Source organism: Nothobranchius furzeri, chromosome 2 (assembly GCF_043380555.1).
Source record: "Nothobranchius furzeri strain GRZ-AD chromosome 2, NfurGRZ-RIMD1, whole genome shotgun sequence".
Classification (NCBI taxonomy): Eukaryota; Metazoa; Chordata; class Actinopteri; order Cyprinodontiformes; family Nothobranchiidae; genus Nothobranchius; species Nothobranchius furzeri.
The window spans coordinates 4,345,960-4,373,325 of NC_091742.1; the positions used below are offsets into that span (position 1 = coordinate 4,345,960).

General features: G+C 41.9%; 2 protein-coding genes across 8 annotated transcripts in view; both read right to left on the reverse strand.

Moving 5' to 3' along the window:
- Window positions 1–7,615, reverse strand: part of LOC107377580 (disheveled-associated activator of morphogenesis 1) — a 45,879-nt gene extending 38,264 nt beyond the window's left edge. For 2 of the 4 annotated variants that reach the window (XM_015947273.3, XM_054747942.2), the window contains exons 1-2: window positions 7,463–7,599; window positions 7,020–7,168 (exon numbers count right to left, since the gene is read on the reverse strand). The gene's annotated coding sequence lies outside the window, so the exon portion shown is untranslated. Of the gene's footprint in view, window positions 1–7,019; window positions 7,169–7,462 lie in introns of all 4 variants that reach the window. The other 2 variants (XM_015947274.3, XM_015947272.3) reach the window with 2 other exon arrangements.
- Window positions 7,616–9,528: 1,913 nt separating this feature from the next.
- ppp1r13bb (protein phosphatase 1, regulatory subunit 13Bb) overlaps window positions 9,529–27,366 on the reverse strand; it is a 35,211-nt gene continuing 17,373 nt past the window's right edge. For 2 of the 4 annotated variants that reach the window (XM_015947278.3, XM_070543155.1), the window contains 14 exons: window positions 19,949–20,050; window positions 18,859–19,033; window positions 18,558–18,757; window positions 18,293–18,457; window positions 17,950–18,142; window positions 17,395–17,517; window positions 15,112–15,245; window positions 14,526–14,976; window positions 13,657–14,438; window positions 13,438–13,575; window positions 13,230–13,363; window positions 12,972–13,138; window positions 12,702–12,901; window positions 9,529–10,203 (listed from right to left, as the gene is read on the reverse strand). In XM_015947278.3, coding sequence (XP_015802764.1) covers window positions 10,162–10,203; window positions 12,702–12,901; window positions 12,972–13,138; window positions 13,230–13,363; window positions 13,438–13,575; window positions 13,657–14,438; window positions 14,526–14,976; window positions 15,112–15,245; window positions 17,395–17,517; window positions 17,950–18,142; window positions 18,293–18,457; window positions 18,558–18,757; window positions 18,859–19,033; window positions 19,949–20,050 — 3,006 coding nt within the window. In that variant the 3' untranslated portion in view covers window positions 9,529–10,161. The remainder of the gene's footprint in view (window positions 10,204–12,701; window positions 12,902–12,971; window positions 13,139–13,229; window positions 13,364–13,437; window positions 13,576–13,656; window positions 14,439–14,525; window positions 14,977–15,111; window positions 15,246–17,394; window positions 17,518–17,949; window positions 18,143–18,292; window positions 18,458–18,557; window positions 18,758–18,858; window positions 19,034–19,948; window positions 20,051–27,366) is intronic. The other 2 variants (XM_070543159.1, XM_070543161.1) reach the window with 2 other exon arrangements.

Here is a 27,366-nt window from a genome sequence, read left to right on the forward strand (position 1 = left end):
CGCCGACACCTGACCTCTTCTAGTCAAAGAAAAGAATTAAAAATGATGTATGGTGTATTTTCTAAAGTCCATGCATCATCTTTTAGATGTTCCAGACATAAAATGTATCCTCAAGGCTTAAAACTGGACAAGTATGACATGTGAGGTCACTGCTGTGAAGATGCAGAGGCTGTCTGACGCAGACATGAAATAAAGCAGTAGCTCAGGTGGTAGAGCGGGCTGCCTCATGATCGGAGGGTCATGGGTTCGATTACAGCTCCCGCCAGGGGTATTCTGCTGTTGTGTCCTTGGGCAAGACACTTCACCCAACTTACCTGTGTCAGTGGTGGTCAGAGGGGCCGATGGCGCCAAATGGCAGCCTCGCCTCTGTCAGACCTCCCCAGGGCGGCTGTGGCCACAAGTAGCTTACCATCACTAGCAGTGTGTGAATGTGAGAGCGTGTGAAAGCGTCTTTGGGTGTCTAGAAAAGCGCTATATAAGTTCAACGCATTATTATTATTATTATCTCGTCATCAAATCAGATAAAATGTGAATTCTAAGAAGCTCCAGGGCTCTACTTGAGTGACACTTTCTATATTCTGATGTATCATCATGACAAAAGCTCTGCAGGATGAGGTTTATTATTTAATAGCTAAAATGTTGTTGCACCTAACGTGTGTGGTACTTTACTTTGATAAGTTAAACACGTGTCAGCTGTTACTGAGCAGCCATTACCTTACATTCAAGTAGCAACCTGAACTAAGTGAATATGCTGTCAGTTAAAATGTTGGCAACTCACCAACTAGAATTGCTCTAAAACTCACAAAATATTTTCTACTTTCCAGTAAATTGACAGCAAACATGTGAGAAAGACAAAGAGTTTAAGAAGCAAACATGAATCGATTAAACTTCCTCCCTCTTGAACTAAACTCTTGGTTATGGGACACACACACACACACACGCGCATGCATAAGCGCACACACACACCCACACCCACACCCACACGACATAACCCACATGCTTCCTTTGTTTGAACACCCTCCAGGACTACTCATTCTACATCTTGTGGCCGAGGCACAAAGGTGATTCATTTTGATCCCATTGTCATGATAATCTGAGTTTTGCCGTATTTTCTTCAGTCTGCCAAGTGAGCAGTCACTTTCCAGCGCTGTCAACTACAACTGAACACCCCTTCTGCATCCAAAAACCAAGCAAGGCTTTTTTTAAAAACCACAAATGCTGCAGAAAATTAAGTGACTCAAATACTTCAGTCAGAACCAAAACCAGAGTATAAGTGCATCTTCCATCATAACAGCCTGAGACAATTATTTCAAATGACAGGAAACTCAAAATAGAAATGTCACTTTACAATGCGGTACACCATGTGGCATTTATCAGATTTATTGTGGTATCTTTGTACAGGATTGTCTAAAACATGGGGATGTGTAGAAAATTAAAACATAAAAACATTCACCTCATCACAATATTACATAGCTAGTTTCTTAAGATTTTCTCTCTTGATAGAAATAAGACAAAAAATTTTGGGAGATCAAAGGTGTGTTTAATTATTCAAACTTTATAAGTATTATTTTAAAACAAGCTAAACAACAAAAAATGATGTCAGTGCTGCAAGTAGCACAGCTCTTACTGTGGGTATTCTCACGGGTACAACAGCAACAAGTTCAGATCGCCCCAAATATAACCTGCTAGGTCACCTAGTTATGGATATAAAATGAAGAGGCGGTTCTTTCTTCTGGAGGAGACGCTGAAGAGGTGAAGTTTGGGCTGCCTGAACGGCGATGAGGATGGATTTTCTACAGCTGCACTGATTGTAGTGGATGTAGGCCAATTTTTACAAACACATTACCATCAACATGTTCTTATTCATCTAAACATTTTTATTCATATTCAGTGACAGGATTTTAGAACATTTGCAGAGACTAATAAACGATTAGAAAGAGAAGGACTTCCCAAGAAGAATCCATTACTCACCAAGATGTCTGAAGTCTGTCAGCCTAAAGCACATTAATGAAACATCTGCCACCACTGAGTAGCTGGCTGAACACTGTGTGCTTTGCCTTTTCACCTCTGAACAATCAAGAGGGTCAAGGGTCAACAGTCAACGGACTAGCAGTGAGCACCCAATCCATGCTGATCAAAACTAATTGATGCAAATGCTTAGAATAGTTTCTTTATTTAATTTTTTAATTTAAAATGTTATTCAGATGACAGAGCAAGCAGCAGCTCATTTTAAAAGAACAAGTCTGTGAGACTCAGTTTTATTCTGAAATGACGGTTCAACTATTCATTCCTGGAATCACAGTAAAGAACAAATTGCTAAATCAGCAGCAATAATCGAAAGCTTCCTCGCAAAAAAATGTTTAAGTTGGGTGGAAAACCACCCAGATCTTGACAAGTCTCATCTTGTAATAACATTTAGCCTATGGCAGTTAGCTTAAACGTAAGACACATACTATGTAATGGCATTTCTTTTCCATTTAATTTCATCTGTTCTTTTACTTGAAGGATTTGTGTTATTCCACACATTTGTGAAAATGTTAGAATTACTCAGAATTTTTGTTTCCAGATTTCTCCCATTTGATAGATGCTGTTATCTAGTTTAAAGCAACTTTTTTATAAGATTATTGCTTGTGTACATGTTTGTTTCAGTGTGGTATGCCAAAATGGCCACAACAACCATAAAATATGAGGCTGGGTCTAAGGTGTGGCCAACAACAACAGCTGTTTAAGCCCAGCTGTCCCAATATCAAGAACAAGTGCAAAGCCAGGCCAGACTGGGGGCAGGGTGTGGTACGGCTAGGCTACTATGGTGACAGAGCGGGCCTAGACATAGAAAGGATGCTAAATGAATCTATTGTCTGGCCCAAGTGAAGCACACCATAGAAAGAATGGCACATTCAAACAGTCATACAGACCCATTGTTGTGACAGGGCAACGGAGTGATGGAGGTCCCCATCAAGCCCACAGGATCTACTACGTATTACACGCAGAGAGACTGATAACACATGAAATACTGGATCTAAAAGAGTCCTTCCTGTTGTCAGATCAAGGTCTTTTAGGTTCTATCTTCTATTTAAATTAATGATTATATAAACCCACCAGGAAGTGAGTGCTGGTTCAGACACATTTAAGGAAGCCGTCACAGATTTGAGATTGCAACACGGATAAAAAACAAAGAAATTATTTACATCGTTGTTGGTCCATGTTACAGTCCGCACTCAAATTCTCAAAAAAAGAAAATATGTTTTTAATGTCATAGTCAAATAAAACTAGTTATTCAAAAATATTAATCGGCACCTAATATGAATATGAGTGGGACTTATTTACCATATGAATCAGGCACATCATTTTAACTGTCAAAACCACAGCAAACACACAACCACACTGCTAAACCATTGTTAGCAACACAAGGGAGAAATTAAGATAAAGCCACAGAAGTATTGGTCAAAATTAATCCAAGAACAGGAAGTTATGTGTTTACCAACTAGATTTGGTACCTTAGCAACAGAAGCCAACATGTTTCCATTCACGATGTCCACTAAACATTTAACCATAGAAGCTGGTCAGACAACATTCCAAGATGAACAATTTACTGTAACATCACAACAGCACTGACAATTATTCTTACAAAAGCCAAGAGGAATCTTTTACAATGATTTACATTGATGTTCTTTCTTGGAAAACAGTCATCACTGGGCTATAGTTCCACACCAAATGTTGTATAATAAAATTAAAGCTGGAGATAATGTAGACAGACGGTGGTCCTCAGGACTCAGCTGTGTTACAGCCACCCTAAACGACGTCCACCATTAGGAAAATCATTATTCTGCTCCTCCCCTCTGTTGTTCAAGCAGCTATTTGGTTTTTCTATTGAGAGCTGCCACCCTGAGACTGTCACTTCAGTGAAACTCAACACTTAGATCATTAACCCAGTTCCCAGATGTTTGTGGGATGCTTTCTGACAAACAAAGGAGCAGACACAAAGCACAGCTGCTGTTTGTGGAGAGCCACCTTTCACGCCGACGGTTTGCTCTCTGGAGCACAAACCGGACTGGAAGTTCTGAGTTTTTCAATAACAGATTATATCAAAAGCACTAGTGAACCATTAATGTATAGTCAGCTCATTAGACCTAAATAAGGATTAAACTGGCCGCTAAAAAAGATACAACTGAAATACTCAGCAACTTCATTGAGTCAGATTGTTTCAAATCCTGCAACCAACTGCATGTGAGGAGCAAAAAGCGTAAACATTGAAGGTCAACAACTCCTAAAGTACAACATGGACGCTGCTGTAGCTATGTACTCGAGTAGAAATTATGCTACAACGTGTCACTTGATGTGCCTGAGATTGGTAAACGAGGATCCCAAATCAGCTGACAGCAGCTAACAAAGTCAACAAACTTGTCTGGACATATGCAAAGTCCTTTGTTTTTCCTCCTGAGGCAAGCATGAAGATATAATAAGCACTTTAGGCAGAAAACACACCCAATAAAACCCTGTGGCCATGAAATACAACTGCACTGAGACACTTAAGACATGTCTAAACACAAAGGGTTGTTCCAAATAAAAAACCGATTCACTATTTATCTAGACTATGCAAGTCACCTGGTATAAACAGTTCAGTATTGAATGAAATGCTGGTAAGTAAATAAAAATAAGCACTGTTCAGACTCACAGAATGGCTTAGCACTTAGAAAAAGAGTGAAGTTACAACACAAAGAGATTATAATGCAATGTGAACATATTCAGAACAACAAGACACGCAATCAAAATGTCCAGGCCTGTCAGCGACAATCTCCCCGTCTAAGCAGTACTGCTGTTGACAAAACAACTGCATCATGTCTGGTTTCTCACGTGTTTACAGTGAAAACGCGTCTGCAGATCAGACCACAGCAGTAAGCTGTCGTTCAAGACAGCAGCCCATTACAAGCACACACAGGCCCCTCAGCCACGTAGAGCATTTTAAGTCTATGGAATGCAAGTCTATGCTGATAAGTGTCCAACTAGGTTTAAGATTATCAATAATCTTAACTGTGGACTCTGAGCAACCTGCAACTGCGTCATTCCTTAAAAATGACTTGATTTACTTGACAGAGAGTAATATTGTGTCAGCATGAATTAAAGTAGCAATCCAGAGTTTTCCACCTTTCAGGAATTATGTATGTTTTGTTATAAAATCCCTAAAAGTAACAGTTTTACCCTGTACTGTGATATAATGTAGTCAACTGATTTTTTTTGCTAAGCTTGATGCCCTGTCCTGTGAAGCCCCATGCAATTTGACTTGATCGCTGCTCAGTATTAGGCAATAGCATTACACATCTGCTTATGTACTGATGTCAACCACAGAGCGGGCGTGAACATTTGACCTAGACTGATGCACGGTTAGCAACAATTCTTATGGCCGAGGAAGCCATTCACATGAGAATATTAATTGTAAAACAATGTGCTTTAGCTCTGTAGGCCTGCTAGAGGTGTACATTTACAAACAGGTGCTGCTTTCAGCTGTAATTTGGGCTAGGACAATAATCAATAAACCAATTCATCGTACGATGGATGAAAATGAACTCAATCATTTTTACAGCTTCAATATATTGAGAAATGTACAACCTTATTTTTATTTATGTCATTATTGAAGTGCAGTTTTGGTTGTGACACTGGATAGGCCATTGTATTTATTGTTTTGGAGAGACAGGGTCTATTTCATTGCTTTTGGTGCAACATTTTCTAACAGAGAGTGAGAGTCCTTTTTTGTTTGTTTTGTTTATTTATTTAGAAGTTCTGGATCTGGACATTCCAATGTTGAATATAAGTTTAATTGTTGCATTTTAAAGGATGTATTTACATTATTATGATATATTAACATTATATAAGTGGTTATTTTGGTCTCGATAATGTCGACAATAATATCGTTGATCGTCAGTAATTTGTTGGACAATAAATCGTCCGGCAAGATTTGTTATCGTCCCAGGCCTAGCCGTAAACAAAGATGTATTGAGAGGGGCTTAAGGTACAATTTAAAATGTCTGCCTCTAGATGGTGCCCTCTGAGGAAAAAGACTCCAGATTTCTGCTTTAAGCTACAAAAAAGTAAAAAAATAAATAAATTGATGAAAAAGTTTAGACTTTTAATGAGAAAAATAAAGTGTCAGGTCAAACAAAAAGTAATAACTAAAGGGAAAATATGATCCCAAAAATGTCATGAATAAAACACACTTTTTTTTAACTTATGCACCAACCTCGTCTCGTCTCGTCTTCCTCCGCTTATCCGGGTCCGGGTCGCGGGGGCAGCATCCCAACTAGGGAGCTCCAGGCCATCCTCTCCCCGGCCTTGTCCACCAGCTCCTCCGGCAGGACCCCAAGGCGTTCCCGGACCAGATTGGAGATGTAACCTCTCCAACGTGTCCTGGGTCGACCCGGGGGCCTTCTGCCGGCAGGACATGCCCGAAACACCTCCCCGGGGAGGCGTCCAGGAGGCATCCTGACCAGATGCCCAAACCACCTCAACTGGCTCCTTTCGATCCGGAGGAGCAGCGGTTCTACTCCGAGTCCCTCCCGAATGTCCGAGCTCCTCACCCTATCTCTAAGGCTGAGCCCGGCCACCCTACGGAGGAAACTCATTTCAGCCGCTTGTATCCGCGATCTCGTTCTTTCGGTCATTACCCAAAGCTCATGACCATAGGTGAGGATTGGGACGTAGATCGACCGGTAAATCGAGAGCCTGGCTTTCTGGCTCAGCTCCCTCTTCCCCACGACAGACCAACCTACTCACTGATTATAATGGGAGTTCATTTCTGCACACTCCCTAAAGAAATAAATTGATTAATTTTTAAATATTTTTTTAACATTGCAGTCTTGCATAAAGTGAATATAGTTTATTTATTTATTTTTAATTTCAAATCCCCATCTGGACCATAAATGCTTACTTAAGAATTCTATATGAAATATGATGGGTCTGCAACCCTATTCTTGAAAATAACTATTTGAACAATTTATGTCGTAATTATGTCAAATAATCCTTACCCAATGACTCATCCAAAACTATTGGAAGTAGGGATCGGACCACGTTTCAGTTCGCCCTGGAGACCCTGAAGGTCTCACCACTTTCCAGCCTCATTGTCTTGTCAGAAAGCATGGATAGGTCAGCTTACCTCCCAGACAGAAAGGGACGACTAAAACAAAATACATGCAAATCCGGTTATTGACCCTGGATGTCTGTCTGAAACAGGTTTTAGTCAATGATAACCATGAACGATTGAAATTAGCAATAAAACGCGAGTAAACTAAGAAATTGTGACAATAACCGCATTAATAAACTCGCCTCAAACGTTACTGTCTGTAGCCACACCGGTACGGAGGTCACTAACAACACCCCAAGCAGACGGCCCGGTCAGGCAACTCTCGGGAGTTTTGTTACAGTACCGGTGTTAGGAGATAATGTTTCAACGAAACAGTTAAAATCTCACCTCTTCACGGTGAACATTTTTCTTGTTAACCGTGTCCGCAAGTTCATCAGGTAAGAGCACCGACAGCTCAGTTCAGTCGATTTAACAGACTGGCTGGTCCGGGTTGCGCGTGAGGTCATCAGTTTACTCCGGCTGCTAATGCGCATGCGCTCTTGTGTGTTTATCTCAGTGCTTTGTGGATATTGTAGTACTGAACAAGAATATGAGAAACGTAACTTTAAATGACTTTAAAAGCTTTGTTGGTGTGGATATTTAAATGAAGCAACATACAACTAATAACAAATTTGACAAATAAAATTAAAATACGAGTTTTCAAGGTTCCTAAAAGTGATAATAAAGCTCAAATATTTTAGTTTAAGTAAATATACAGTAAAAAATACTGATTAAATAATATTAGATTTTACAAACGTGTATTAATATTTTCCGGCTAAAAACAAATCAAATACATGTAAAAAAAATTAAAAAACCAGCAGCATTTTAAGTGATCCGTTGCACTATTCACTAAGTTTCCCTCTTGTTAATGACAAATTTGTTTAACTACTGCAGATGTAAAACATAATTTAAAACGAGAAACTCGTGCATTAATTTGTAGTCAATAACACAAATAACGATTTACTGCCATCTAGTGGCACAAAAAAGTACAAGTGACTTCAGAACAGCTTTTATCTGACAGTATTCAGAAACTTCATAGGTCATTAAAACCAATAGGTTGGTTTGCAACATTTAGAAAAAAAATCACAACTTTAAGGTATCAACTGTTTCTACAGGGGTGTAACCCACCTCTTTGCACTCGATCCAGGGGTCTGAGAAATCCTGCGATGTCGCTCAGATCCAGAAATACTTGCAAACTATACAGCAATACTGGTGATTAATCTAAAACCTATTGTGTTTAAAAAACAATATTAGCAGAAGGCATTTTGTGTTTTGGAAATAAAAATGAATTCTTTAGAGTAGATTTTATTAGCATGTCAGCAATGTAAAACTAAAAGTGGATTAATGCTAACTGATGCATCTTTTAAAGCAGTTACCAATGTAGTTTCTTAGTAAAAAGCAAAGGAGTGAAGTTATTTTAAAACTATACCAGAATCAGATCAAATGATTCTGCAGCACTACTGCTGGTCCTGAGATATATCAGTAAATCTGGTCACTTAATGCAACATTAGATGACAAAGAAGCCAGATTTAAATTAAAAATAAAAACGTTAATTTCAGATTCTTAAGTTAATTAAAAAAATGTTATCTGCTGAACAGAACAAATAAAATACAATCATCTGGTGGATAAATTTTCTAGATTTCCATTTTAAAAGAGAAAACTACTTATATATATATATATATATATATATATATATATATATATATATATATATATATATATATATATATATATATATATATATATATATATATGTATATATGTATGTATGTATGTATATATATATAACGTCTCCAATACTGAAATCTTTATGGCCATTATTCCTGGACTGTTTATTTGTGGGTGGAGAGTGGGGAAGATGATGCGTCTATGTGAGCAGATTCCATATTTTACAGCAATTAAATATGTAAGAGGCTGTTTTATGATTGAGTAGGTTTAACTACAACAAATAAGATTTTTTTTTTACTTCTGAATTTTTGTCTTTGATACATATGCTCTTATCAGACATTTTGCAAAGAACAAAAATAAACCTTTTTAAAAAATGAAGTAAGTTTCTTCCAGATATAACATGAACAAATATTAAATAAAATATTTTAGCCACACTAATAATTACCCCGCAGCTTTCCCTAGTCAAACAAACTAGTTTAAAATTAACCCGTCATATTATTAAGAATTAGCACCTGTCATGTGTGCTAATCTCAGGACACATTTTTAATCTCTTTGCTTATTTGACCAAAAATCCCATAAAAAAAGAAAAGTGATCATCATCCAAAGGCTCAGGTATAATTTATTAGTGTTCTTGCCACATTTCCACAACAATCTCGCATTTATTTTCAGGACTGATAACAATAAACGGGGGTGGGGGTAAACGGTCTTTCACTCTTTTTATGAAATGCAAGTCATGACATAATGTGAGCTGTATTCAATAAATCCCCTTAAGTAGCCTGTGCGATTAATACTTGGTTCTTTTTTCCATCAAATGACAATTTTTGCTCCCAGAGAATATTTACTGAGGACTCTTGGGAGCCATAGCAGCATAATAAACTGATTTTCTCCCCTCTTAGGGTAATAATAGAGTTTCGATTGTTAAATTTATTCTTATCTTTGGTGGTTAGTCTACAGCTTTAGATTGAATTGGCCTAAAAGTATCTAATATTATAGCTCAGCGACAAAAAGCAGTCTCACCCTTAAAGATGAACCTTCAGTAATTAAGCATCATGTAAACTAGAGTCACCTTTGACCTCTTTAAGGAAGAACACTGCAGGAAATACTGAGAGAAAAAAGAGAAAACGCCTGATTTAAATCGATGTCCATCCAGATAATGAGAGGTGGAGGCGTGAGGAGGGGCAGCACAAGTAGTTTCAGAAACTTTGGAGTGCTCGCTTTTTGCCTTTAGTGTGTGCAGATGAGAGTATGCATCAGAGTTTAGTGCCCCTCTGCTTCAGAGGGGAGGAATCTGTGAAAGCAAAGGGGCTGGGGAAGGTTGTGTCCACAGGGAGAAGACGAAAGTTGTTCTCTGCTCTTGGTTGCTGTTTCGGTGTGAGACGCTACGCCAGGGAGCGCTGACGGGGTTTGATTCTAGGACAGAGCTGCAAGGAAATAAAAACAAACAAACAGGAAATCTCATTATTTGTTGTTCCCTTCAAAAATTCATATTCCTTAATTCTAAAAGGAATGTATTCTTTTATTTACTATTTGTGTTTGATATTTTATTAGAGTGCTGAACTGAGACCAGAAACATTCAAGAATATTTAAGACTCATCAAATAAATAATAATAATAATAATAATAATAATAATAATAAAATGGTGATGAGAAAGCAAGAAATTCCTTCTGGGAATTATAGGAATTCCTACATTCCACATCATTAATAATTTAAATGACAAAATGATAAATTACCTTCAATTGTATAGCGCCTTTCAGAGTCAGAGGACTCCAAAGTGCTTAACACTACAGTGCATCATTCATCCATTCACACACTGATGGTGATGAGCTACATTGTAGCCACAGCTGCCCTGCCTCTGATTTAAACAGATGAATTATTTTTTTCCTTTTAAATACATTGGTAATTAGGGCAGCAGTAGCTCAACAGGTTGAGTGGGTTGTCCAGTAATCGGAAGGTTGCAGGTTCGATCCCAGCTCTGGACAGAGAATTCTGCTGTTGTGTCCTAGGGCGAGACACTTTACCCACCACGCCTGCTGGTGGTGGTCGGAGGGACCGGTGGCACCAGTGGTCGTCGGCTTCGCCTCTGTCAGTGCGCCCCGGGCAGCTGTGGCTACATCGTAGCTCATCCCCACCAGTGTGTGAATGTGTGTGTGAATGGATGAATGATACACGACAGTGTAAACTGCTCTGGAGTCCTCGGACTCTAAAAGGTGCTATACAAGTGTGGGTCATTTATTTATCATTCATCAATCATTTAATATTGTATTCCTTTCAACAATTTTGATGCCCGAACTTTCAAAAACAGCCTCATCAGCTCAGTCACGCAGTTAAATGTTTAAAAATGTTCAATAATAGGCTTTAATTTACATGTAATTCTCACCCATTTCAATAAAAGTTCACAGTTTTAAGCTGCTGGCTCAGCTGCTCAAAACTTTAATCAAGTATTTGAGTTGAACAAAATCAGGGCTATTCGAAAGATTGTCTGAAGATTTTCAACAGTCAGTTTCCGTTCTAGACAATAATGATGAGTAAATGTAAATAAAACAGAAGCAATGATAATGATTTTGCTGTTCATTAATATGAATATTATCTTCTTAATTTTAATCAGCTGATCAAAATATCTACCTATTTACTAGGGTTCACTAGGGGCATAGAACCGTTTCGTTTCGGTCGACTTGTGCACCGTTTTGGTTTATTTTTTCTAGTGATGAACCAATATGAAATTTTTGGGCCAATACTGATATCAAGATCACTGTTATGGCCGATAACTGATATTTGCCGATACCGATAAACTGACATTGATGCTTCTAAAATCAGCAGATTTTGCATAGAATGAAAATTATTAAAGCTGAATTTACATTATTGTGTACACACAACACACACATTTACACTTCTGAGATGATTTCATTCACTGTTCACATGACTAAACAATTACACATCACCCCCCTCTCCCTCTGAAACAGATAAACAAATGGAGACCAGATGGACAAAGTATAGTTTTTTAAAATATTGGCCCAGTTTTATTTATCGAACCGATACCGATATGTTAAAAAATGGCTAACATCGGCCGATACAGATATCGATACCGATATATTGTCCATCCCTATCTTTTTCCATTAAATAATGATTTTTATTTGCATGATTTAAGTGCAGCGGATAAAAGTTCCTAAGCGAGTTTTCGTACGGACCCTGTATTGAGTGACGCATGATGGCTGCACGCGCCCAATCTCAGAGCGGATCAAACCGGCTGGCTGTCGCTGCCACTGTGGAGCCTGTAGAGACGCTAAAAGGAGCGTTGCGTCGCCCCTCCCTCCCTTCTCGAACACTGTGTAGGCACACAGCAGCAAAAATGTAAAAAAAACACGTCTGTTGAACTTTTCCCCTGGGACAACTGATGAAAAGTTTTCATCCTACAACGAAAAATATGACGCAGAGTACGCTCGTTACTTAATACGAGTTTTAAAGAAGAAACTCTGGGCGGTGTGACGTAGGTTTTTAAGGCTCGCTGCAGAAATAAAAACAGGAGCATCAACAGTCAACAGCTTGTCTGGATGAGCGTGACACTCACAGCTGTGCACATAACCTGTGAAATAAAGACATCACGCTAGATCAGCAGCCTGTAATGACACCTGGTTCTGCTCACTATAGGAGCCGCTTCAGACAATAAATGAATGAATGAATGAATGAATGAATGAATGAATAAATAAATAAATAAATAAAATACCAAAAATTTTACGAACTGAGCCTTTCAAAACAAAACCAAATACAGTTTTAGCGTACCGTTACACCCCTGATATTTACATTTTCATAAAGAGAACAAACACGTTTCAACATATCAAAAACATTTCTATATTCACAGACTGGCTGATTAAAAGCAAACGGATGTAAACTAGTAGAAACTATGACGTATATTTGCAGTTACCCCCAGCAGGTTGCGGGGCACGTAGCCCTCTTTGTCCTCAAGCCGCGCCCACCACCACTCTGTTTCAGTCTCATCTTGTCGACGCACGATGGTGATGGCGTCCCCCTCCCTAAACGACAGCTCGTCTGAATTCTGGGCTTCGTAGGTCCACAGAGTGTACACTGTCCCCTTGTTCATCACGCCCAGCTTCTCCTGAACACCTGCACAGGGAGATTAAATGGATCAGATCCCTGTATATAACAATCAGACATTAAATAAAACTATTCTCACCGTGTAAAAACTGGGAGCACTGGATGTAGCCCTCCTCCATTTCCTCGCATTTATCTGCTGCCGTCTCCACGTCGCTAATAGTGGTGGCAAAGATTGCAGCTCCCGATTCCACCAGGATTTTGCAGAGATGAACGCTGTTGCAGGAGGCGGCACAGTGAAGAGGGGTCCTGCTCGAGCAAACATGGGTAGAAGGCAACAAAGATTCAGTGGAAACCGATCTGGAGTCCAGAGCTTGTGGGACAGCTGTCTGATGCTCACCATCCATCGCTGTCTGCAGCGTTGACGTTCACACCAAAATCCAGCAGGAACTTGACGATGTGGTGGTGTCCAGCACACACGGCATTGTGCAGTGGCGTGATGCCCTCGTCGTTCGGAGTGCTGGGATTCTCCACCTGGGAATATGAGAGACACGGTGAATAGGTGCTCTCCATGCAAACATGTAACAATCCCGAAGAGGACGACAAACCTCATAGATGATCCTCTGGACCAGATCAAACTCTCCCTCCAGAGAAGCGTCGAGCAGCAAGGCTAAAGGATTGAACTTGACTCTGAAGCTGTGGCCCGTGCGCTCAGAGTTTGGCTTCTTCAGGTTTGTGCGCTTATCCTTTAGCAAAAACGAGAAGGTGAGTTGCATCTTTGTTTAGTGACAATCTCTTTAAAAGCAGAAAACCTCCGATTCTCCTACCAGCTGTTGGGAGACAGCTGTGCCGCTCTCCTCTGGAGTGCAGACTTCCAGGACCGGGCTGGGGAATGACGCCTCAGAACCTTCCACAGTATTGTTGTTTTCCTCCAGCTCCTCTTCTTCAGAGGCATAAGCAGCTTCGTCAGGCGACGACGACACTGGCTCGTTGTCGTTAGCATCTGTGGCGGCGGGAGACGCCTCAGAGCCCAGTTCTTCCTCCCCCTGTGCTCGTGCTAGCGGTATCTCAGAGAGGAGGTTGCCGTTGTCTGTGTCACCCAAAGAATTGCCTCCCAGATACTCAGGAGGATTCGCTGGCTGATAAAATGGCGTCCCATTTCCAGCACCACTACCTCCTCCTGATCCACCAACTCCAGTCCCCTCGATGCCTCCTGCTAGCGTGTTAAATCTCTGGTACAGCAGTTTCTGGATGTTAGGTCCACTGGGGCCCTCTGGCTCTGTGATGGAGCTGCGCTTCTTCAGTGGCCTTGGAGCATTAGCTAGCTTTTTACGGAGCACCTCGAGGTCTGCATCACTTTGGTAGCGCAGCGGGGAGTGTACCATAGGTGTTAGCTTAGTGGGACTGAGCGGCCGTGGGATGTTCTCCACACTGGGAGGAGGTGCTGATGGCTCCAGATGATGGAAGCTCTCCAGATCATCAAATTCTCCGTCTAAAGCATCTTCACCGCCCGGTTGGCTTTGGAGCATTGGAAAAGCCCCTCCTGTCTGGACAAAAGGCAGGGGGGAAGGGGGAGTCGAGCTGGAGGGGAGAACAGGTTTCCCGTATACTGGAACCAAAACAGAAAAAACAGAATTATGAGAACATCCCAACATTTTTTTCCCAGTTAATTAATTAGAATATTCAAAGTTCTTACCTGCTTTGAGAGCAGGCTTTAGTGGTTGGCTCTTTGGTGCCGCCTGCTGGAGGTACATGTGATAAATAGAGCTAGAATTCACAGTAGGGGGGCCCTTACGAGGCGATTGGGGTCGTGACCCTCTCTCTGGTATAAAGGGGCGCACTGCCACAGCAGGGGGCGGATCCAGACGCTCGCTAAACCCAGGAGGGAAAAGGGGTGCGTTGGGCTGGAAGGTGGGGCTCGGTGGGACCGAGATCCGCTGTTGGATCTGCTGGGAGGAGGAGCCCGTGGAGGGGGGGAGGCGGGACCAGGCCGGAGCTGGGGGGTTTGGAAGGGGACGAGGGGGAGGCACATCTTTGCGGCGCTCCAAGGAGCTGGCTGTGTTTGCAGAAGTGAGGTGGGATCCGTACGGCGGCGGCTGCGGCTTGGTGATGGAAGGAGAGGATACAGCAATTTTGGAATCTAGCACCTGTGGAAAAGCAGGGATTCCTTAAAGCATTCCATTTATGCAAAACACAGAAAAATAACTAAAAACTATTGAGTTTGTGATGATGTTTGAATACAAGGAGGTAATAGATGAACAGTCTAAACAAATCTGATTTACCTTTTCTGCATTTGGAGTGACAGGTGAGCCTGAGGGGGGGCTTTTGCCCTGACTATCAGTGCCTGAGTCTCGTCTCTCAGGAGGCTTTAGAGTCGTGCTGGTTTTGCCTCCAGAAGGCCAACCGGCATCATTAGCTGGAGGGGAAATAAAACAGTAAATATGCTGCAAAATGACCTGAAAAACAATACAAGCAAGTAAGGACAAAGTTTTTGGTTTTTTAAAATAGATCAACCACACCGTGAGGTTTTACTAAATACACTGAAAGAACTCGATACTCAGGATTTTGATACGTTCATCCTATTAATCAGACAAAACATGACACCGATTTCTGCCACAGAGTTCAAATGGATTTCTTCTTATTTAAAAACAAATAAGTTCTGATAATAAATACAAACGGATCCAGTAATGAGATATATACACACCACAGGGCATCACCAAGTAACTGATGAATAGGACAAAAATCCTGAGCCTTAACTTTGCAGCCATGACGACCATGAGCATGTATCTGTTAGCACTTAGCTTCTGTACTTGTCCTAAATGATAAATTCAGGCGTAGACTAGGGGTTGCATGACTTAATTTTTTTTTTTAAGTCGACAGTCAAGTAATGAAAATCGAGTCGACTTCGACTAGTCGTTGATGACGTCATACACCTGAAGCGAGTGGGGGGGGGGGGGGTCGGTTAGTTCGCTGGAGTTTTTGACAATTAAAATTGCGCCCACATTTTCAAAGTTAAACACATTTCTTTTAACAACGGTAGTTTCTGCATCTTGCATCAGTCCTCTCCCCCCTCCCTCTGCGCAGCAGCCGCAAACTCACTGATGCGCCTGCAGCCTCTCAGAGTTCCTGCTGCTCTAAACATTAAAATAATTTTTCATTTTCTGTTCCTCACTTCTGATTACCTTCAATGGTGTCTGTTTGTTGCAACCACCAGGTACAAAAACTAACTTGTTTTTATTTGACTATTTTTCTGTCCTGCCTGTTTATTATCTTCCTGCATCTCCTCTCAATCCTAAAGAAAAACTGCTACCTGGGTTCATATATATTCACCTTATGAGTTACCTTTGAACTGCAGTTCTAAAAGATCTACCGACCGCAAAAACAGCGGAGTGCGAGCTGCTCGCCGGCCGCAGTGTGTCACCGGAGGACAACACAGATGATGCGCCCCACTCCACAGCAGCGGGGTGCATCAGGCAAAAATAAAAGACAGAAAACATAAAAGGAAATGAGCCGACATGAACGATCGCGTTACATTTGTTTTTGAGTGGCGACACCTGGTTTGATAATGTTACTGTGGCCGTGATCAGGATGCAGATGTCTGGAGTGCGTCAACAATCAGAGCTTTGCATGCGCAAGCTGGTTAAGATTAGGATGGGGGTGAGGGGAAGGATAAAATGGAAGAGGGAAAAGGTCACAATTTGGTTAAATGTCCGTTTTACTGCGGGTGTCAGTACTGACGCTCTGGCACAGCGCGTCGCCTCCGCCTCAATCCAGACACGCAGGGGCTCGTCACCTGCTGTCTTTTCCGAGGACTGCATCTTGTCATTATCACGTGACAGCGACTAGTCGATGACAGGCATAAAAAGTCACTACAGAGCAGTGAAGTCGACTAGTCGACTAGTTCATACAACCCCTAGTGTAGACAGTAATTTAGCATCAGTTTATTTAAATATCGCTGAAGGAGAAGAAGCAAAGGAGGGAAAAAGAAAAAATAAATAAATGCAAGAAGTAGCTGGTGACCAATTATGTCTGTGCTTTAATGAGCTGGAATGACAGGATATTAAAGTTACCAAGCGAATCAACGCTTTAGCATGCACATGTTCCTTCTGCATGCGAGTGTTTGCCCTTTGGTACTTTCTTCTTTTAGTTATGAGGATGACATGTGATGGTTGAGATTTGAAGCTAAGGAACGTTAGCAAACTAAAACAAAGCCTGTATGCTTACGAGGTGCTCAACCCTTCGAACCTTCTCAAAGTGTGCAAACGCCCACAGGATCAGCAGTGCTTTTTGATGCTAGTTTTACGTCATGTTGAATTTAATCAAGCATAAAGTAATTTAGCTGTGTTTTAACATGAAACCTGTTTGACTCTGAAGTCACTAACACAATAAGAAGCAGCAATATTTGGACTCGGCCAGATTCCAGTTTCATGTCATCTTGAGACTGAAACGGACACATTTATAGGAGGACTAATACAGCAGTAGGAAAGTAAAATCTAATGCACTCTGAGGATCCTGTGCTACAATCCGGAGACCAGGTTCAGCGGTTTTCATCCCTTTGCACTCACGAGACGTGCCGTCAGAGCCACTGGAGGCTCCAGGAGCAGCGTGGGATTCTGATGGGGGAACCGGGTCCACAACGATGTCTAAATCAGACACTTTCCAAGGGCCGGGAGGCTTTCGCACACCGTCTGCCCAGAGGGAAGAGTAGCCCCACCCCAAACCCACCCCCCGTTCAAACAGAGACATCACAAAGACATAGGACAGACCAGGAGAGACAAGGGAGGGAAATACAGTTCACACAACACAGGAGAAGAGTGAGGTTAGAGAGGAAGGACTGAGAAATCACAGAAATCAAGTCAAAGCTGGAAACTAACAAGAGTTTGGGTAGGGAAGAAACAGTTCTGGTTCAGGAGGGAAAAGGAGCATGCACCAGTGCAAAGCTGGATTTATGATCCATCCTAACTGGACACTGTCCGTTTGAAACTGCTGATTTGACTCAGACCCCACTTCAAAACACCGCTAGATCAGATATTTGCCTCTAGTAACATACGTACCAAAGGTTTGAGGTTCTATATGGATTATTGAAAAAGAAAAACTACTTTTTAAAAGTTGCAACCAACCTGATTTGGGTCGTCCTTGGTTAGTTTGGTTACTAACACCTAACGTTTGAGGCTTCAATGGATCAGGCGGTAGGGTGTAGCCACCATCCTGTCGACTTGGTACAGGAACCTGGATGTAAGGCCCAACAGCAGCAACTCGACCCAACGTACCAGGAGCTGGTTGGGGGGAGGGAGGTCCATTGGCTCTATTTAACTGTAAGAGAAGAATCACACGTTACTAATGTTAACATAAGCATCAGCTCACCTAAGGGAACCGACAGACTTGCACAGCTGAGATCATCGCTTTTTAAATCCAACCCAAAACCATCTTAGAAAGAAAGGAGTTCAGTGCTGCTAATCTTACAGGGAGATTCTCTTTTTGACGTGCCTCAGCTTTTTTCTTGTAGAGGCGTTCCCGCAGCTCACTGATGCGCTTGTCCATGAGCGTCACTTCCATGTTTCGCTTGTTCAGAAGCTCCTTCTGCTGCTGTAGCTTGCCGTTTTGCTCCTGGTTCAGTTTGTTACGAATCTGAGGATGGTGACAAGTCCAAGTCACAAGCAAATGATCAGATTCACATAAAAGACGGAACCCTCCGTCACAGTAACCAGAGCTAGAGCGTCTGCATTACCTGGAGCTCTTGGTAGAGCTTACGAAGCTCCAAGGCTGCAGCACCAGTCACTTGACCGCCCAGACCAGTTTGTATCCCATTGAGCTTTCCTCTCCGCAGATCCTCCAGCTGCAGACTAAGCTGCTCCACTCGCAGAACCGCCGCCTGTAACTCAGCCTGCTTCTCCTGAAACAAGCCGCTGACTTGTTCGATCTCTGCTGCTGCACGTGTCAAAAACAGGAAATTAACTCTTTTAAAATCAAATACGACGAATCAGTACCAATGAACGCCTGATGGTGTTCAGAGCGGAGCTATTACATACACAGGTTGCCGTTGATGACTTTGCTGTAGTCCACCTGGCCTCTCATTGCTCGGATCTTCTTGAGCTTGGCCTCCTGGCTCTCCACGCGGTCCTTTAACTTCTGAAGCTTTTCGCTCTCCGACACGGTCTGCTGCTGACGCCGCTCCTGCTGCTTCAGGTAACGCAAACGCTGCTCCTGCAGGGAACGGCACAGACACGGATGCCTCATGTGGGAGCAGCACACTGTATGTGTCGGTCTCTGTTAGACTCATCAGTTGTTGTGAGGACTTTCATTAAATCTAGCGTTTAAATAAAACATTTCAGTAATTGGAAAATAATCCACAAGGCACAAATTGATGAAGAAATCCCTTAAACTAGACTGAAATGAAACAATGTCTGAGGAGCAGAGAAAGAGTCTGATGACTTCATCTGAGCCCAAGTGAGAATTGTTCCAGTTAGGATCCCAAAAATAGGAAACGACAGGCCCAAGTTTCCAAATGGCTGCAGGGCTTCAAGTGGCCCTACTTTACAGACGCCACAACAAAGGCGATAAACAGTCCTACTGTTAGACTACAGTGAGCTTCGGCTTGCACGAGTGATCAGCAAACCGCGAGCACCAAGGTCAGAGGGAGTTAGCTCAGTGAAAAGACACAAGAGTGACAAAGCAGACAATTTAAGTGGCAGTTTCCTCAATTATGTGGAGAAATCGGAATGTGACAGAATCGATTCGGGTGTAAAACTGTAACAAATGAGACCAAACGTAACAACACTACTAGCTGATGTTGATGTAAAACCTGTGTGGTGGTAATCTTTGTTAGTGGATGTTAAAAAACAAACATTCTGACGTATTTTACATTTGCATGTGCTCATTTAAAAGCAGAATTAGATCCCAATTTAATTTGTTACATAATAGGCCATCCCTGTCTAAGGTCATGAGACATCAATAGAACATTTGACTTCACAGTCAGCAAAGCCCGAGTTCAGGAAACTGCTGGAATTCTCTCATGCAAGTGGCTGACGCACGCAAATCTAGCATAAAACACACGTCCTCAATTTGTGTTTAGGGCGGGTTTAAAAACAGAAAGACAAAAAAAAAAAAAGCAGGAGCTACCTTTGCAACAAGCATCTGCTGCTGAGCCTCGATTTGCTGCTGCTGTCGGGTGGCCATCTCCTGCAGCTCTGACAGCGTGAGCTCCACCCGCTGATTCCCCACCTACACAAACACAAACAGACCAGTGAAGATGCTGAAATCTGACATGATCCTAATGTCAACACCCACAGAGATGTTTCAGGAAACACTCACATGAACCGACATGAGAGGAAGATAAAGATTTATAACACCACTCTTTCATGTGGGTGAGTTCCGAGTCAGATCGAGCCCCGACCTGAAATTTTACTCCTCTCCTGGAGCTCCCATGACCAAGTATGACCCACTTTAGTAGATGCACGGCTTTTTCACAGAATTAAAATCTTTGTAAAAGAGAATTTAAACAAAAGAAAGATATTTGTAATCAGCAGCCTGTAGAGAGTCGAGGGTCTCCCTACTCCAAAAACATCCTGGTTGTGACACATTTCATGTGATGAAGTGAGCAAAGTATTAAAGCCGATGAGGGCAATGTGCTATTTGCTGGCATTAGCTCCATATAATCTCACACAGGGGAGAGAACACTGAGCTACAGTACCAGCAGCCAAAGTCGGTGCTGCTTCAGAGTCTCCAAAGAGTTATTCAGTCCCACCAGACTTGTAACGACAAATATTTGTTTTAACTTAATTTCCATGATGTCTATGAGACAAAGCTCTACACAAGCACAGGCTGTTGTATTTAATTAGTGTTAGAATTATGTAACAAATGCAGCTGTATGAGAGATTATCTGCACGTGATCTCTAGTAGCTGTAAAAAACATTCTTGTTTTATCTCATAAAAACAGTCCAAAGTCCATCCCAGAACTAACTTACATACAAATCCAGGAAATGCCAAAGGTCACAAAGCAGGTTCGACTTTTTCTGAGTTTCTTTTATGGGCCATTCCCATCTGTACCGGGTCGGCCCGGGCCGGGTAGCCCCAGTCGGCCCCAGCCTGGCCCGGTTGATTCCACACATCCTTGTCTTAAGCCCATGTGGGCTGATTCTACCCACCAATCAGAGGCTTGCTCTAATGGAAGGTGTGAATGGGCTGATTCTACCCACCAATCAGAGACTTGCTCTAATGGAAGGTGTGAATTTGCTGTCAGCAATGGGCGTGTTGGCCCTGGTCGGCCTGAAGCAGTACCCCTCGGGAAGAGGGCCGAGAATGAGCCTTGGTTGGCCCGGGAAAATTCCAGGCCATCCAGATATGTAAACAACCTACGCTACCCGGCCCGGGCCGACCCGGTACAGGTGGGAATGGGGCTTTTGAGATCAAATGACTAACCACGACACTCACAATCACGTTTAACTGGGAAGAGGAACCCATCCATGCCTGAGAACATGCTAACCACGCGCTGAAAGGCTGCAGTCGAGGTTTCCACCTGCAACCTCCTCACTGAGAGGCGTCAATGCTACCAACCACGCTACTTTACAACCATGGCTAAAATGCAAAAACAATCCAAAATCAAAAGTTAAAAAAAGACTCAAATATTTAGCTATAAAAACATTTTCTGTTGATAATCTCAAACCATCCACATGTTTTTGTTCATTAGAAAAACGAAATTATTCAGATTTAAAAGTTACTTTTCTGTTAAAGGGATACTTTGCAGTTTGGCACTCCATAGTGTCCGCTAGTGAAACTTATCTTCTCGCTGTGCGTTCATCTTTTTAACACCTTAATCTAACTGCTGAAATAGCTCCTCAGCCTTCATTAGTGTCTACAGGAGGAGTTCATCACTAAATCAAACAAATGTAAGCATAAAAGCTCCCATTTATTAAGTGCAGGTTCTTGATTGGCACTCTGAAGTTGCAAGTGCAATATTCTGGTCACAGAGGGCAGTGGGGTCTGAGTGACATTTCAATAACCCTGTAAAGGTTCATTTGACCACATATTGGCTCAAGAAAATGATTTTAAGATATGAAAAAGTTACATAGTATAGCTTTAAAGGGGCATGAAGTAAGAATTACACCTTGTGGTTGAATTTGGGTACTGCAGTCCATGAATAAAACAAAAAAGTACTCCAGCCGTCGAATTACAAATGCTGATTTGAGTGCTTGCGTAGAAGACTCACATCTGATTGGCTCTGGAACAAGGAGGTATGGAAGTGGGGCAGATTGTAAACAACAGCACCACTTTGCTGGCTTTTTAAAAGGAGAAAAACAGACGACCCCTCCAGCCGACTGAGAAAGAAATGAGTTTTATTATGATCTTCTTTCCAACATGATCGAGACAGTAGACTGTTTTGTGATTATTTCACAGTAAAATCATTTCTTTTTGCACTATTAATTAATTCCTACAGCTCCAAGAAGTTACAGCTCTAGCATTAGGTGGCTCTTTTAAAGGTAGTGTTTGCATGGTGAAACTAAAGTAAAGAGATTCATGCAAATAACACCAACCTACTTACAGGTAGCTGCCTTCATATAAAAATATCTGGAGAACTTTATGCAAAATTAATGAGATTTGGTTTCACCTCCACAGACGTAGTTCTCTTCTTCACCCGCAACACCCCCCCCCCACCCCCCCCAAAAAAAAAGACGTTGAAAGCTTGCAGAGTCAGGAAGGTTTTTCTGATGCTTTCAATTCTGCTTTCCTCCAAAACAAACTTCTAAAACTTCTCCACTGGCAGATTTTACCTTTCAGTAGAAGAGCATGAAGTGAACATGCCCATCTAAACAACACATTTTACTGACTAGCATCAAATGCTGCAACGTTAGCTTTCAGGAGAACGTTCTTAGAGATGACGCTATGAATGGCAGAACGATTTTCTACAAGGACATGAACTGGTTTGTGTTCCTGTTTTTCTGGTGGCAAGACAGCTCATCACAATAGTAAATAATCCTACACGTACGTAAAGGCATGCAATGGAAGGTGAATCCCAAACAGGGGCACAATGTTACAATCCACTGCCCTGACTCGATGAGTGTGGGCAGATATTCCTGTGACTCATCTAATCTGAATAAAACGTGCTTCTTTTCTAAAATGTACTCCACTTTATTGTGCAGGTAAGCAACATTCAACTAAAACGTGGCCTGATCTCAATGCAGTCTCCCCCTCAGTGGAATTTGTTCAAGCAGGACTCAAAGAGGGGAATGGGGAGTGATGTGTAGGAAGCCACTGTCACACACAAAGAGCCATGCTCAGATGCACTCAAACAAAACTGCATCAATGACTATTCGCCCCAGGGAGGGAGAGAGGGAGAGAGGGGGAGAGAGAGAGAGAAAGAGAGAGAGAGAGAGAGAGAGAGGGACACACACACACACACACACACACACACACACACACACACACACACACACACACACACACACACACACACACACACACACACACACACACACACACACACACACACACACACACTTCAATGGCAGTAGGACAAAACATTCTCGACTGAGCAGTCAAAAGCTCCAACTGGGACAGATAAATAACCTATATCAGTCTATAAAACAAGCAAAGAAACCAAATAGTCACCTGGAAATCTAGGTAAACTGTAGCAATAGCAATGCTCTGAAGGTTGGTCTAGCCACACTCCATTGTAGTCTCAGCAGATCTACCATTGGCTTTGCTACGTTTAGGCCAGGCCAATCACAATGCTATGTTTTATTTTTACAATAATGGCAGAGCTGTTACGAAACAAAACAACAAAGATGGTGGCGACTCAAGAACAATGTTTGTTTAAAACAACGTTGGTATCAAATTTGAACGATTGGGCTTTTCTTTGAGACATGAGCAGACAGAGGTACTGAAGTTCTTTATTTCAACAACGTATTGGCTTCTTTGACGGTGTACGGCGAACTGTCCCGTAGACAGTTTTCTGTGGTGATGAACACATTGTTTGTTGTTCTGATTAGTCCTAGGGCTGTCCAATTGCGTGAAAAGACAACCGTAGATTCCACCCCACGACTGAACTCTGTCTAGGGGCCGTGGTTAGCCTATATATTAACATATATAGGATGGCTTGCCAGGCTAGCCGAATAGCTCTTTGGTAGAAGATCAAATGTAGAATGTAGTAGACCTACATCGCCTACCTGCTGCTATCAGCACTTCAAGCAGAAGTCGTGATCTATAAAATTAAAATGTATGCTTATCAGCCTCCCTAGATGGCTGATCAGTTCTGCTTGGAGGAGAATACATCTTCTGGAACAGCAGCCTGTGGAAAAAGTCAGAGGAACTGTCCTCGTTTGAACCGTTTCATCAGCTAACTGATCTGAATCCCTGAATTAGTCATTAGGAAGAAATGCTGACTTAAATAAGTCCTGCCATTAGAAGGTAATGGAGTGCCAGTTAGAGGACTGCGTTGGGATTGGGTCCCGCGGGACCCAACACAAATCTCGCAGGAGCAGGCAGTGTGAATTTTGCTGCGGGCGGGAACGGTCGGCTAAAAGAAACAGTGCAGGATTGGGATGAGTATGATGGAGTCGGCAACTGATGTTGAAAAGAAGCTGAAACAAGGTCTTTATGACACAAAAACCAAGCAAGGCAAGTCAGACATTTGGAGGAGTTCCTCAATTGTTTGTGACAAAGCTGGAAACGAACTGGACTTTGTCAGTTGTGACAAATGTGCAAAAATACTAGTCTACAATGGACACAAAATCCACTCCCAGCACATCACTTCCACTGCCGTGGTCCATGAGACTCAGTGAACACTGCCAAGCTGCATCCCATGAGCCCTTGCTCTCTAAAGTCGCCAATGTGTGTGCCTCACGTCTGGAAGAACTTATGGGCACCAGTGAAACATCTGCATCCCCTCTCCACATGATGTATAGGATTGCAACACTGCTGGCTCCTAAAATGCGACTGCTACGGATGCTGCCCTCAGACACAAGAGAAGATGTAATTAAAGGTATGCTGCCTAGCTTTTTATAAAAACAGAAAATAGCATGCAATGCAGTTATAATTAAAATTATAATTTAAATGCATTTTAAAAATAGAAAGAGAGATAAGACAATGAATGAGAGGCAAAATAGCTAAATGAATGACACGAGCCATTTTAAAAATAAATATTTATTAATATATGAATAAAATCCTTTTTTAAAGGCACAAAGGATATTATTCAGAAGATGCAGTTTGACCTAGTCCCAGCCACAGCAGAGGATGAGCCACCACCAGCCAAAAGGCAAAGCACAGAACGATTTGCAGACTGGGAAGATGACGCGTCCTTTGCTTCAGCGCCAAAGTCGGTCGATGATGAAATTTCTGAATATCTCACCTGCCGGCTCTCTGACAACCCAGACCCAGACAACGTGCTTCAATGGTGGAAGTTCAACAAAGAGCGCTTCCAAGCGCTCTCAAAGCTGGCGCGCTTCATTTTCAGTATCCCTGCATCCAGTGCGCCTTCAGAGCGGGCATTCAGTGTCTGTGGGCGCATCTTGGAAGAGAGACGCACAGGATTGGCATCGCATTCGGTCAGCCACATTCTCTTCCTCCACAGCAATATTCCAACCAAGTGATTAATTACTAAATTTAATTTTTTTGGGTTTTAGAATTTATCTTTGTTATTTATTAGTGTTATCTGAGCCACTCAATCTGTTGCTATTTGTCAATTAGGTGCCTGTGTTACTGAGCAGCATGCCTAAGTTTGAACGTTTTTATTTATTTTAACTTTTTTTTCAAACAGAACACCTGCAATATATGGCAAAAAACTTTAAATCTGCTGTTTTTCATGTTTATATGGTACTTATTTTGCAAAGCGATCTATTTTATGTACCATGTGATTGTGTTAATTTTTTATACACGTGTATAAAAACAAAGTTATTAAAAGTTATTGCACTGTGTTGTCTATATGCCAATTGTGTTAATATTTCTCATTCAGGTCTCTCTTAGAAAAGTAACCTCGATCACTGCCTGATTACAGAGAATAGAATATGAAACGACCTTGATTTTCCTTTAAGCACCACACCGTAGCTCCTTTATGTATTTGAAATCACATGCACCGAGGCGTCACTGGTGATCCTGGTGACGCCTCGGCGTTAAAGGGTTAAAAACTAAATGAAAACAAAGTGCGTCAATCCTGACCAATATGTTAAAAGACGTGCAGGCCTGAGAAACGAATCAAGGATTCATGTGGTTTCTGTATAGCCTATAAAATGACATGTTTTCTCCAGGACCAGAGAGGACACAATACATCTCTTTTATTGTGAGGTAATAATTTCTCAGAGTCTTGTGGTTGCGGGCGGGAGTGGACATAAACGCTGCAGGTGCGAGCGGCAGTGTAACCCACACGTTGCGGGTGGTAATAGTCAGAAATTCAGCGGGAGTGGGCAGGAGTGGGATGAAGAAAACAGTCCCACGCAGGGCTCTAGTGCCAATCATGCGCCCCCTTGAGTGACCATCACAGATGAAAACAATGGTTTGTTTTAGGGTTGTGACGTTCGAACAAAGATCTCATCACTTTCCAGCTCTGAAGTCCATATGTTAGGTGTGTAATACCACTCCATCTACACCATATGACTCTGAAATACTTCACATGAGTGAAATAAATCAGCTGATGAAAAGCTGATGGATGGATTTTGGTATATTGATCAATCTGAACACACAGGATGGTCCTGAATCTTTAAAATTTACCCTGAAGCTTCCATCAGCACTGAGATGGTCAACAAATCCCCAAGTTTCATCATCAGAGGTAATTGCTCTGGCCTTGACTGATGCAGTGATGTTCTAGATTTTTGATATTTGTATCTCAAAACTGGTAGTTAGGCTTATACATTATTTTCCTCCTGTTGAAACTAAGTTTTTAGAGTTTGTAAACAGATGAAATGATGGCTGATTTTGTTCCATGTGGATCCAGTCTTTATTTATAACATTATTTTAAACAGTCTATGTGCCCTTCATCACATAAGATATGCTGGTTTCCTCCCTTAACCCTTAAGGTTCAATTAGTTACATTTCCTCGACCACAACACTTTGATGCTAAATCTGGAACAGATGGTCAGACAGAGAAAGAAAGTGATGCCAGAGGGTGCTCTTATCAGAGTCACTCACATCTCAGAGCTGACACATCCTAAAGCAAAGCAGCAGAACAGGCACAACAACACACACCAAACACTAGAACTTGGACAATGTCTATAAAGCTAACATTATTAAAGATCACAGTTGATGATCTTTCTGATGTACAGGGTGTAACTGATGTTGAACAGCAACAAATTAACTATTTTTTACAATATAGCTCTTTATATTATAAATGATAAATGACCCGCACTTGTATAGCGCCTCTCAAGAGTAAGGACTCCAAAGTGCTTTACACTACAGTGTATCATTCATCCATTCACACACACATTCACACACACATTCACACACTGATGGTGATGAGCTACGATGTAGCCACAGCTGCCCTGGGGAGCACTGACAGAGGCAACATGTGTGTGAATGCAATGTGATCTTAGATTATTGATTAGATAATAAAT